The following is a 12,941-nucleotide window of genomic DNA, read 5'->3' on the forward strand; positions in this document are numbered from 1 at the left end:
CCTCCCACCTGCAAAGCTTAGTTTTAAATCTGGAAGAGCCCTTAGAACTTAGCTAGTCCAACATCCACATTTCACAGAGGGAAAAACTAAGGCCCAGAGCAGGAAAGGTCCACATTGGTGGCATTATCTATATTAGAACTCAGGGACTCTCAGGCCTGGTCTGACCGTTTTTTTTATAACATTCGTCTTATTAAGATTCCCAATAATATTACTTTTGAATCAAATGCAATTCTATGAATTTGTCCTTTGGCAAATAAAGCATTACACAGAAAAAACCAACCCGATGCAATTACTACTTAAAGGCCCAAACTATATTTTTTAGCAAGTTGAATTTCGGGGGACAGAGGCAGGAAGGTTATTAAATCAGTGACATAAAATGCACACACACGCACACATTACTGTAGAGTGAGGTCATACATGCGGTGAATCAGAGTACACGTGTCCTGAAGTAGAGAGTGAATCTGTATGTCCCTACACGTGTGTGTGTGTGTGTGTGTGTGTGTGTGTGTGTGTGTGTGTGTGTGTATACGCTTTTCCAAAGCTCTGGTATCTGAGTATCGGCCTGCAGGACGAGCGGGGAATTGATGGTCCTGGCCAGCTCGGATGGCCATATTGCCCTGGAACGTTTTATAAATGGAATTTATCCAGCCATTCAATGAGTTCTTCTTCTTGGCTGTTTCTGTAAATTCTCTCTTTAAATCATACAGAAAACTCAAATATATTACATCTTTAAATGGTGTGAAATTTGTTGCTGTGTCGAGGTTTGCCTTTTCAAGTAGCTGAACTTTTCTCTTAAACGTTCTCCTTATAATTTGGGTAAACCGTGCTAGGCAGGTAGACCTGCCTAAAGATTGCCATTAAAATGACTAACTGAGAAACCCAGATGGGCAATTCAAAGATGCCACCCCTGCCCCGATGTCCAGGACCCTCGGAACCACTATCCCTCGGGCCCTTCCCTTGTGCTGCCGCGTGACTAAGGACAGTCGGGGAGGTGGAAAGGTTGGGGAATGTCGCAGGCTCTGCCGAGGGATGGTGGAAAGAATGTTGGCCTGGAAATCCTAAAACTCAGGTTATTTCAAGCCTCAGTCCGGCTACTAAGTGTGTGACCCCAGGCTTGCGGCACAGCAGGAAGAGCAGCGCATTTATTTAGAGTATGAGGACATGGCGGGCTTTGTTACTTGCCATCTGGGCCAACTTAACTGCTCTGTGCCTCAGTTTCCTTATCTGTTAAACAAAGTGAGCAGCCCAGAGAAGCTCTGGAGCTCCTTTTAGCTCCGATTCTATGTAATCCTATGAAACATAATCCTACTTTTCCTCCTTTGGCCTAAGCATTCTCTCAGGAGGCTGGACACTTCTTAGCGTCATGGACCCTCCTGGCAATCTTATGAAACTCATGAATAATGTTTCCCAGAATAATATCTTTACATGAACAAAATAAAATATATATGATTACAAGGGGAACCAATTGTGTGTGTGTGTATGTGTATAGATATATGTATTATTTTAAACCCTTACCATAATTCCACTTTAGAATCGATCCAAAGCAAAGGCATGATAAGGGCAAGGTGATGGGGGTGAAGGGACTTGCCCAGGGTCACATGGCTAGGAAGTGTCTGAGGCCAGAAACCAATTATACTGAAATAAGGATGAGATTTTTTTTCCTACCAAAGTTCATAGACTGCCCCCCTAAAATCTACCCAGACACCTCTAGGGGATCCATGAACCCCATGTTAAGAATCCTAGAATAGATGCTCTCAAAAGTCATGCCCAGCTCCCAGATTTTCTGACTGATTAAAAGTAGGAGATTCTGCTGTTTTCTACTTTGTGTGGACTCCTAAGTTTCAGAAATATGAAGAATATTTTAGAGAATCAACTGATCTAAGAAGCTGATGGAATGATGAGCATTCCCACTGGCCAAGGAATTTTTTTTTTTAAACCCTTACCTTCCGTCTTGGAGTCAATACTGTATATTGGTTCCAAGGCAGAAGAGTGGTAAGGGCTAGGCAATGGGGGTCAAGTGACTTGTACAGTGATTAAGTGTCTGAGGCCAGATTTGAACCTAGGACCTCCCGTCTCTAGGCCTAGCTCTCAATCCACTGAGCTACCCAGCTGCCCCCTGGCCAAGGAATTTTTATTTTTTCTTTTTCTTCCTCTTCCCTCCTCTCTCTCTTTTCTCTCCCCTTCGCTTCTCTTCCCTCTTTTTTTTTTAAACCACATCTCATGGTAAATGGTGGCATAGGCTACCAAATATGGAAATAGTTGGTCTAAAGAGGAAACAGAATGGTGAAAAGAAGATCTCCAACAGCTGGGTAGACATGGAACTTGTAAGATGACTTTCCCCACCCACTACACATGAGCTAATGACTTCAATAAATATTGTTCCTAGATTGCAACATAAATTACAGTTTAGAATTCATGTCTCTCTAAATATGTAGTATGCACTCAGCACTTAATTGTCACTGTTCCATGTTTCCTTTAACAGAAAAGTGGTGTTTTTGAATATATCTTTTTTTTTTTGGACTCCGACAGAAGGTTTCATTGGTAGGGGACTTCCTATGAGGATAATCTCTCCATTAAAGCAGGATTACAGCTTATGGTCTTAAGAAGTTGGTTGGGGGCAGTTAGGTGGCTCAGTGGTTAAACAGCCAAGCCTAGAGATAGGACATCCTGGGTCCACATCTGGTCTTAGACACTTCCTTAGCTGGGTGACCCTGGGCAAGTCACTTAACTCCTATTGCCTAGCCCTTACCACAATTCTGCCTTGGAACCAATATTTAGTGTTGATTCCAAGACAGACGGTAAGTGTTTTAAAAAAATTTTTGCTTGGAGCACTCTTGTTAAGGGATTTGCCCAGGATCACACAGCTAGAATGTATCAGAGACAAGGTGTGAACTGAGTCTTCTTGATTCCAAGGACAGCTCTCTATCCACTGTACCACAGCGCTCTCAGAAACATCATCCTTATTAGAAATGCCTAAAAATCTGCCATACTTGATGCTTGTGAGAAAAATGGGGGGAAATGATCCAGGTGCAGCTATTTTGATTCCAAAGCAAGCTTACCTGCAATAATCCCATCCATCTGCTCCAGGGCAGCCTCAAGCATGTGACTAGCATCTGATGCCATGGTTGCTTTTCAGCTTCTCAGTTTCTTCCTCTTATTTCTGAAAAACAGAGCATAGGATAAAGGCATGATTAGCATAAAACTCCAAAGCCCACCTGGACGAGCTCAGATTTTTAGCCCTTAAACATCATCCACTGTGCTACCTGGCTGCCCCCAGAGTAGACATTTAATAAATGCTTGTGGCCTGAGCAATTGCTCATTTACCACATCGATGATATTTAAGGCCCAATGACTTTCCCAACAAATCCAATATCTTCGAGAATGACGGAACCAGGTAGGTCCAACCCATAACTAAAAAGGAAGATCCTGTACAGTGTCTCTAACAAATGAATATCCAGCCTCAGCCTGAAGACTTATAGGGAAGTCACTAGCTTCAGCTTTTACTTCTGGTTGGCCCTTATTTTTAGGGAGTTTTTCATTATTTATTTATTCATTTATTTTTAAACCCTTAACTTCTGTGTATTGGCATATTGGTGGAAGAGTGGTAAGGGTGGGCAATGAGGGTCAAGTGACTTGCCCAGGGTCACACAGCTGGGAAGTGTCTGAGGGTCGGATTTGAACCTAGGACCTCCCATATCTAGGCCTGACTCTCAATCCACTGAGCTACCCAGCTGCCCCCTTTTTTCATTATTTTCAATTGAGATTTGTCCCTCTGCAACTCTCTCCCAGTTCTGCTTTCTCGAGCAAAGTAACAAGAGCAGGATGGCATAATGGGATGTACTGGACTGAGATAGGAAGATCTGGACTCAGGTCACATCATTGGTGATTATCTCACAGTTTCTCTATTGATAAAATGGGGATGATAACAACTGTAATACCCATTACATAGTGATAAGACCCAAATGAATTAATGTAGACAAAGTACTTTTCAAACTTTAAAATGTTAAAATATTATTATTATAAAAAATTCTAATCCTTTTCAACTTGTCAACCCAATAAATATTTGAAGAGAGCTATCACATACATAAAGAAGTGTCCTTTACATACCCCAAACCTCACTTCATAGATCAGGATCATCACAAGGTAGTATAGTGGTTTGAAGTGACAAGGTAGTAGAATGGTTAGAGCTGTTCTGGAAGCCAGGTAGACGTGGACTTAAGTCCCACACTATATTGGCTGTGTGCCCCTGTGCTTTGTAAACTTAAAACCACTATATATAGCTATTATTATTTCAATTTTTAAAATAATTATTATTTAAAATATAATCAGCATGCGATGTAAGAGTTAATCATGGGGGTTAGTCATAACTTTAAGCTCTCAGAGCTCTAGGCTACTTGCTAAGACTATAAATGGCAGAGAAAGTGCCAATCTGCCTTGGTAAAGAGAGTTCCTTTATCAGATAATTCCCTAAACCAATGCAATTATAGCTTCTTCCTATTATGTGGGTTAGTCCTTTACACAATTGTCTTTCTTGTTATCCATATATCGGAACATTAGTGTTTGTGAAGTTAATGGTAAAAAAAATAAATTAGAAATTATATCCCTTCTGACTATTTTGTTTTGAAAGCTAAAAATTCATAGTTCTATGAATCAATCACCATGTGACATGGTTTCAAGTCCTTCTCCCAGAAGCCCCTCCTCTGGACTTCCACCATCTGGTCATTGGGACATTCAGGACTGAACATAGTATTTCAGGGGACTCCATGGGTGGGGAAAGAGGGAGGAAGTGAGGCTTTGGGTATTTAAAGGACACTCCCACCCTGGAGAAGAATGTCATTATTTTTAGCTTGGTCTCACATCAAAGGAAAAAAAGCACAATCCCAAAAAGAAGAATCCCAGGATTTCTTTCCTGGAGACATCAAAGCTATAATTAAAGTTAGGAAATAGAGAAGATATTCAGAACATCTGAAGAGGTCTGCCTTCCAGGCAGCCTAAGGACTACTGGGCACTTGATGACCCTGATCTGTAAATTGTCCCCTAAGTTCAGAAATAGCCCATTCCTAGATCCTCCCCAGGCTAAGAATCAGCCCCTCTGCTTACCCTAAAAAGCTGGTGAAATGACACCAGCCCCCAAGCCTCTTTCCAAAATCCCAGCTCTTGGTTGATATATTCTTATTCCCATTTTTGTCTTTTGCTCTTCAATGACATCGTCTATCTATAAACTAACTTTTTGGTCAGGGGTTTTCGGTGGCATCTTACTTAGCTGCTTAGAGCCCGTGTCCCAAGAATCTCTTCTGAGGGTGAGGCCTGTAAAATGGCCCTAAACATTTTTGCCACGTCGTTTCTCATCGCTATGTACCAGAGAGGACCAGAAAATCAATGAAGGTTTACGTTGGATTCAATGACATCCTCTCCCAAAGTCATCTTCTGATGCACAGAACGCTTCGACAAGTCCTCCTGAGTGGCAAAGGCCTGCTGAAGGGCTATTGGCTGAGGACTCCAGCCATTCATCACTAGTGATAGTTATACATATATATATATGTATGTGTGTGTGTGTGTATATATATGTATATAGATATATAGATATAACAGGGTGACAATATTTTAAAATCATAGCAACTACCATAATAATAATAATAATAATAATAACAGCATAGAAAAATGAGGCAGTGTAGTATAGTGGATAGAGAGCAGTGCTAGAGTTCCTATAACTGGGGACCAAGTCCAGTTTCTCACACATACAGAATGGGAATCTGAGCGAGTCATTTAATGACTAAGTGGAATCGGATGAAACCCTAAATCAGAGATTTCTTTGGTATGATCATCATCAGATATTTTTTTATAGGCAAATGAGGTTAAATGACATGTTAGTAAGCATCTGGGGCTGGATTTGAATTCAGGTCCTCCTGATTCTGGTCCAGTGCTCTATCCATTAGGTCACCTAGATGTCCCTAGATCTTTGTTTTTGAAAGGAGCTCCAAAGTGGTGGAACCAAATCTATACCTAAACAGGAATCTCTTCTTCAAAATCTCTGACAAGGGATCAGTCAGCCTTTGCTTAGAGAGGTCCAGAGAGGGCCTATGATTGTTAGCAAAATTTATCTTATATTGAGCTGAACTCTTCTTCTAACTTCCTCTCACTATTCCTTGCCTTGCAGAACAAGTCTGATTCCTCTTTGACAAGAAAATCCTTTAAATATTTTAGGATGGTGTCATTGCCCTCCTTGTCCCCAAACTTGATCTTATCTTCTCCAGTCTAACCATTTGCAGTTCCTTTAGCCAGGCCTTGTAGTTCTTCTACCCGCTGTGGACACGATTCAATTTGTCAGCGTCCTTCCTTCCTAAAGCACGTCCCCAAACTCCCTCCACGCTCCTTGACCCGTGATGCTTCCTCCTTGCTGTTCCTCAAGCATCCTCTGTGGTTTCAGGTTGGAGTTTGCAAGGCTGAATTTTTCTCTTAGAAATCTCTACTTAGAATCTGGACGAGTTGCCACCAGGTAAGGAGCCATCCTGGCCATAAGACTTTATTTTCTAAATTGGATTATTTCCAGTTTATCGTATATAAATCTTGGGGGTACATCGTTGTATGCTTGCTGCCCCCTGCATGAGGCTGTACGTTCCTCAGGAGTAGAGGTGGTTTGGGGGTCTTTCTTTGGATATCTGTCACTTAGCACAGGGCCTGACACAGAGATGATGCTTAATGATGCTCATTTATTTGACATGTTGGCAAAACTCCAAGTATGGGCTGACCAGGGTTGAGGAAAATAGGACAATTGCTTTCCTTGGTTAAGACATTAGACTTCTAGGAGCAGAACCTTAGATTTGTCACAAGATTCTAGGGCATCATTACTTCTGTGTACACATCTACACATCTTTTAAAACTAAGTGAAATGGGGGGCAGCTGGGTGGCTCCGTGGTTTGAGAAGCAGGCCTAGAGATAGGAGGTCCTGGGTTCAAATCTGATCTCAGGCACTTCCTAGCTGGGCAACCCCGGGCAAGTCATTTAACCCTCATTGTCTAACCCTTACCACTCTTCTGCCTTGGAACCACTATACAATATTGATTCTAAGATGGAAGGTAAGGGTTTAAAAAACAAACCAAAAAAAGGGAAAGGGGGGTAGGTAGGTGCCTCAGTGGATAGAGCACTAGGCCTGGAGATGGAGGTCTTGGGTTCAAATCTGACCTCAGACACTTGCTGGCTATGTGATCCTGGACAAGTCACTTAACCCATTTGCTTAGCCCTTATTTCTTTTTTGCCTTGGGATCGATACTTAGCATTGATTCTAAGATAGAAGATAAGGGTTTAAAAAATCTCAATGAAATGTCTTCTCTGAAGTTTATAAACTTCCCTGGACAGGAATATATCTTCTTGACACAATGCTAGTTGACTTCTGGGGATGATAGAATTCAGATTCTGGGGGCCCAAGAGTCAATAGGGTCTAAGAAAGTAATGCGAGCTAAGTAAAATCTCCTCTTTTCCATCTTGCCTCTCCTTTTCTCTACTGAGCTCCTTTCTCTGGCAGGATGGAAGTGTGCTATATTCTGGTGAGGGACTTTTCACATGTCGTTACATGCCTGAATGTTACTTTGGGTGAGAAGAGGACTTCACCACACCTGTTTCATTTTCCATCACGTTACCAGCTCATGTGGTTGTTGGTACAGTTCCATTCTTTTGTTTTTTTTTTTTTTAAATCCTTACCTTCTGCCTTAGGACAAATTCTAAGACAGAAGAGTGGTGAAGGCTTAGGCAATTGGGGGTTAAGTGACTGGCCCAGGGTCACCCAGCTAGATAGTGTCTAAGTCACATTTGAACCGGGTCCTCCTGTCTCTGGGTCTGGAAATCTATGCTACCTAGTGGCGGAGCTCCATTCCTGACTTACGTTCTACCATCTTACCCAGACCCATTCTCTTCTTTTTTCTTAGGGAGAGTCGGCTGCTAGTTGCCATCAGTTGGGTCTCTTTGCTGGGCCACCATATTGGTTTTCCTTCAGGAACATGAATTCAAGAGCTGTCCGAAGCACATTATGGCTTTCAGCATTTCCTTTAAAAGCCATCTAAGGGTGGCAGGTCATGCCACGTCCCCAGGCCACGATGTAAATGGTTATTCTTCCCCACTGCCAGTCTGTAGAATAGAGGCTCCAGAGTCTTAGGTAACTCTGCAAGGCCCTTTACTGGGGTTATGTCCAATAAATGTATCCCATCTACTTTAGGCTGATTAGACACAGAGGCAGGGACCCCGGCATTCTGCATTTTAGGTCCCATACTTGTCCTTGGATGCTCCTCCTTCCATAGGTATCCAGGCACCGAGTGCTTCATCCAAGGAAGCATTGGTGCCTGTTGTCCGAAGGCCCCCAGACTTAGGTCTGCACAGGCAGAGGCCTGGACTTGGACTGGCCTTTGCTCTTTGCTCCCTTTGTCACCCTAGGCAAGCTGCTAAATGTCCCTGGAATGAGGAATGATGGATAATAATAGCGCCAGACCGCTGTGAGGATCTTACACGATAAGGAACATAAAGCACTCTGTAAACTTGAAAGCATCGCAGAAGTGAGTTATTATTATTACACCCTATTTTTTCTTTCCCACAGTCTGGAAGTGATAAAACATTTCCCAGGTTTTCTGACTGGATAATTGAAGCAGTTAAGCAAGACCCAGTTCGTGGGCACCCACCGAAGGATGCTGCGCCAGGTTCTAGGGAGAGACATCTGAGAAGCAGAGCCGAGTGCCTCAGGGCTTGCTTTATAATTCTCTGGAGAGGGAGTATAGTCCTGCCCCTCTCAGTGAGCAAAGCAATGCACCCAGGGCTGGGCATTCATATGGACACCCAGAGAGGAGGTCCTGGGTTCAAAGAGGGACAGCTAGGTAGCACAGTGGATCAGGTGCCAGGCCTGGAGTTGAGAAGATTTGAGCTCCACACACTTCCTAGCCATGTGACCCTGGGCAAGTCACATAACCCCATTTGTTTAGCCCTTGCCATTCTTCTGTCTTAGAACTGATACTAAGAAGGTAAGGGTTTAAAAAAAAAAAAGAGAAAAGAAAAATGGAGACAGTCTTGGACCTCGAGAGGCTCATATTCTAAAGGAGGAAACAACATGTGAATATTCAGCTGCAGGGCAAATAGGCCTTTGCCTACCAGTAAAACAGATGGTAAACGGATTCTCTAATGCCATTACAATTAATGAAACCATATTGATTTCTACCGTTGAACCAATTAACAGTGCCCTGAAATCATTTGCTCCCATGCCCTGGAAGCCTGGTATTATTGATGTGAACCATAACAGCTCAGTGAGAGTGGTTGGGCCATGAAGGGGCCTGGAAGGCCCCACCATAATCCCAGGATTGGTGGGCATGTCAATATGAATAGAGAGATGTGGCAATGACAAAAACCAAAGAAATTCCAGGGCTGCATCAAGAGCTGGGAATTAGGAGGTGGCAGTTCCTTTCTTTTCTGCCCTGGTCAGGCCACATCTGGAATACTGACGTCAATAAGCCAGAGAACATACAGAGGAAGCCACCTGAAAAGGCAAAGGGCCTTGAGCCGTGTCATATCTGAAAGGCTGTCAGACAGTTCAGGGGTTGGTTTTGTTCTTTTCCAATCCAAAGAGCAGATTCAGGAGCAACCAGAGAAAGTTACGAAAAAGCAAACTGAGACTTGCTGCTGTTGGGAAGAGCCTCCTCACAAGGAGAGCAACTGCCCCAGCGTAGAATGGGCTACTTGGTTGGGACTCAAGAGATCCTTCCTCATTAGGTCTTCAAGCAGAGGCTCAGTGATAGCCCTTTGTCAGGGATATAATGGCTAGCATTCATAGAGCACCTACATAGAGCTACGCACAGAGGCACTGGCCCAAGTGCTCTACAAATACTATATATGGTCTCTGAGATCCCCTCCAACTCCAGTATTCTGTGGATCTGTGACAACCAAAGCTTTGGGGATTGAGGTTGAGGCAAATGGTAAAATTCCTGAATTTTAGCCTCCCAATCGAATATACAGACCCCACTTGGCCATTTAACTTTGTTCTGGCACCTCTGGTGGAAGGTTTCCTGACTCCCTCCATTGACTGTCCCAGTTGCACTGGACAAAAATTAAAGATGCGGCTGGAGTTCCTTCATCAGAGTTCATGATGCTAAGCATAATCTCCAGACCCCCTGTTAGGAGACATGAATACTGAACAAAATGTTGAGACTTTTTGGATTTCAGTTTCATAGGACACATATAAGGCAGCTTCCATTACTTTAAAGCAATCAATCAAGCAAGTAAGCAGGCTTGTATCTGTAGTTGAAGTGAACTTTAAATATTTTAAAAGAAAATGTGTGTGTGTGGGGTGCAGCTGGGTAGCTCAGTGGATTGAGAGTCAGGCCTAGAGGCAGAAGGTCCTAGGTTCAAATCTGGCCTCAGATACTTCCTAGCTGTGTGACCCTGGGCAAGTCACTTGACCCCCATTGCCTAGCCCTTACCACTCTTCTGTCTTGGAGCCAATACACAGTATTGACTCCAAGATGGAAGGTAAGGGTTCTTAAAAAAAAAAAAAAAAAGAAAGAAAATGTGGGGAAAAGCAATAAGAGGACTGAAGGGGGAAACAGAAACAACAATTATTTATATAACATTTTAAGGTGGTATTATGATCATACCCATTTCATATGATGGTAAGAAGGCTCAGGAAAGCATGATAGTTTGCTCATGGTCTGTAAGTATCAATAGTGGTATTTTTACTCAGTTCTGTTCTGATCCCAAGCCCAGTGCTCTTCCCATCATGCCCAGCACAATGCCTGGCACAGAGTCAATGCTTAATAAAGGTTCATTTTATCTCTCTCTGTCTGGCTCTCCATTTAATCATCACCTATATATCTATCAATCATTTCTCTACCTAATCAATTTGCCTATAATCAATCTATCTTTGTATCTATGTATCTATTTATGTATCTATGTATCTATCTATTTTTCTATCTATCTACTTATTTACCCATCTGTCTTCTTTTTACCTATCTTCTGGCTTTAATTAGGTAGCGCAGTGGATAGAGCTCTAGGCTGGGAATCAGAAGACTAATCTTCTTGAGTTAAAATCTAGCCTCAGACTCTTACTAGTTGTGTGACCCTAGGCAAGTCACTTAACTCCTTGTTCCTCATCTGTTAAATAAGCCAAGAAAATCCCAAATAGGGTCATGAAGAGTTGGACATGACAAATAACTGAACATCAAAAATAGACAATTAATTATCCATCTTTTATCTGCAGTTATCTATCTATCTATCTATCTATCTATCTATCTATCTATCTATCTATCCGTCTGTCTGTCTGTCTAGCTCCTATCACCTATGTCACCTTGCTTAAACATTCAATTGGGTCATATCTAGTATGAAAGTTATATTAAAACAACTCTGCTCTTCCTCCTGAGAATACCGCCCAACCTAGGCCAGGCTCCTGAGAAAATGGCTAAGGTACAAGTGATAAGACGGTGATGCATAATGTAATCAGTCTGACCCCAAAGGCTGCAAACAGGTGTGGAAGGAACATCAGCATTTGGAGGCAAAGCAACAATGTCATATTTCTTGCCGGGCACCTTTTTCTAGCCGTACCAGTTTCCTGAGCTCTGTGCACTTGCTTTTTCCCAGGCCCTCCCTCTGTCTGCCTATTCTCATGGTGTATGTCCTCTTTCTGTATCCTATACGTTTACATTTAGGCAGAAAAGGTCATTCTTCTCATTAGTTGATAGTTGTGGGATTTTTTCTGTTTCAAAGAAGTAAATACCGGCGTGCCCTTGCCAAACTTAACTTCTTTACCGGGTTGTCTCGGCATGCCCACATCCAGATGTTTTCACTTACATATTTTGAAAACCCCATAAGAACCCCTCCCATCAAACCACACTCGACTCAGAATGCCATTTCACGACTCAGAATAACATTTCTGTTGACTTAGACTGTATCAGTGAGCACTCGGAATCAAACCATCCTCTTGGAAGAAAGGCATGGAAGCTGCATTCTCCTCCCCTATGAAAACACAAACAAAACTCACCTTTATGTATGATTCCCACCTAGATTTCTAGAGGACTTTTTTCCCCTTTTCTTTTTGGCCTCCTCGTCAGTCTTAGTACCAGGAACATCACCCTCACTTTCAAGATAAATGATGAGCTTCCCAAAGAGCCACCACACCAAAGCCGTCTGCTGAGTAATAAGCAATTCCTGGGAGCCCAGCCCATCATTGCAAGTAAAAGGAGAGCAGCCTCTTCTAAGTCAGTCACAGGGTTACTCAGAAAGCATATGGGGTACAGTGTGGCCCGAACACCCAGTTTACTCAGAGCAAGACGGGATGGCATATTCTCTGGAAGTGAGAAATAATTTTATTTCATTAAGAAAAATAAAAGTATGTAAAATAGAAATGAGTTTTTGAGCCTTTGTTCAGTCCATCTGATTGTTCTCATCTCTGCTCTGCTGATCAATGCCATGCTGTCCCAGGATACTCTGAGGCATGTGTCAAGCGTGGTAGAAATAGCACTGGCCAGGCAAGGCAGCCAGGAGCCCTGGGAGGTCACTGCAGCTTGGCCACTCACCAGCCGTGTGACCTTGGGAAATTCTTTTCCCCTTTCAGGCAAGGAATTGCAGTCCAAGTCAAGATCTAAGAAGGTAAGCGGAATTCTGCGTCTGGTCAAGCTAGTCATAGACGGGGAAGTGAGAAGGAGCCTCACCATCAATTAGATAAACCAATACCTGAACAAGGATACGTTCTATTACAGCAACGTAACTAACATTGATGTGGTGCCTGCTATGTATCAGATGCTATGCTAAGCACCTTACAATCATTCTCTCATTCAATCCTGGGAGGTAGATGCTGTTATCCTCATTTTACAACTGAGGAAACTGAGGCAAAAAGAGGTTCAGGAACCTGCCTAGGGTCACATAGGTAAAAGTACCTGAAGCTAGATTTGAACTTTCCTGGCTCTCGGACCAACACT

The 12,941-nt window shown here is 42.8% G+C and overlaps 1 protein-coding gene across 6 annotated transcripts in view; it reads right to left on the minus strand.

The window, feature by feature from the left end:
* Positions 1 to 12,941, minus strand: part of PPFIBP2 (PPFIA binding protein 2) — a 195,609-nt gene that overhangs the window by 152,535 nt on the left and 30,133 nt on the right. For all 6 annotated transcript variants that reach the window (XM_044680576.1, XM_044680573.1, XM_044680572.1 and 3 more), the window contains exon 2: positions 3,060 to 3,160. In XM_044680576.1, coding sequence (XP_044536511.1) covers positions 3,060 to 3,123 — 64 coding nt within the window. In that variant the 5' untranslated portion in view covers positions 3,124 to 3,160. The remainder of the gene's footprint in view (positions 1 to 3,059; positions 3,161 to 12,941) is intronic.

This window comes from Gracilinanus agilis, chromosome 6 (assembly GCF_016433145.1).
Source record: "Gracilinanus agilis isolate LMUSP501 chromosome 6, AgileGrace, whole genome shotgun sequence".
In the NCBI taxonomy this organism is placed as follows: Eukaryota; Metazoa; Chordata; class Mammalia; order Didelphimorphia; family Didelphidae; genus Gracilinanus; species Gracilinanus agilis.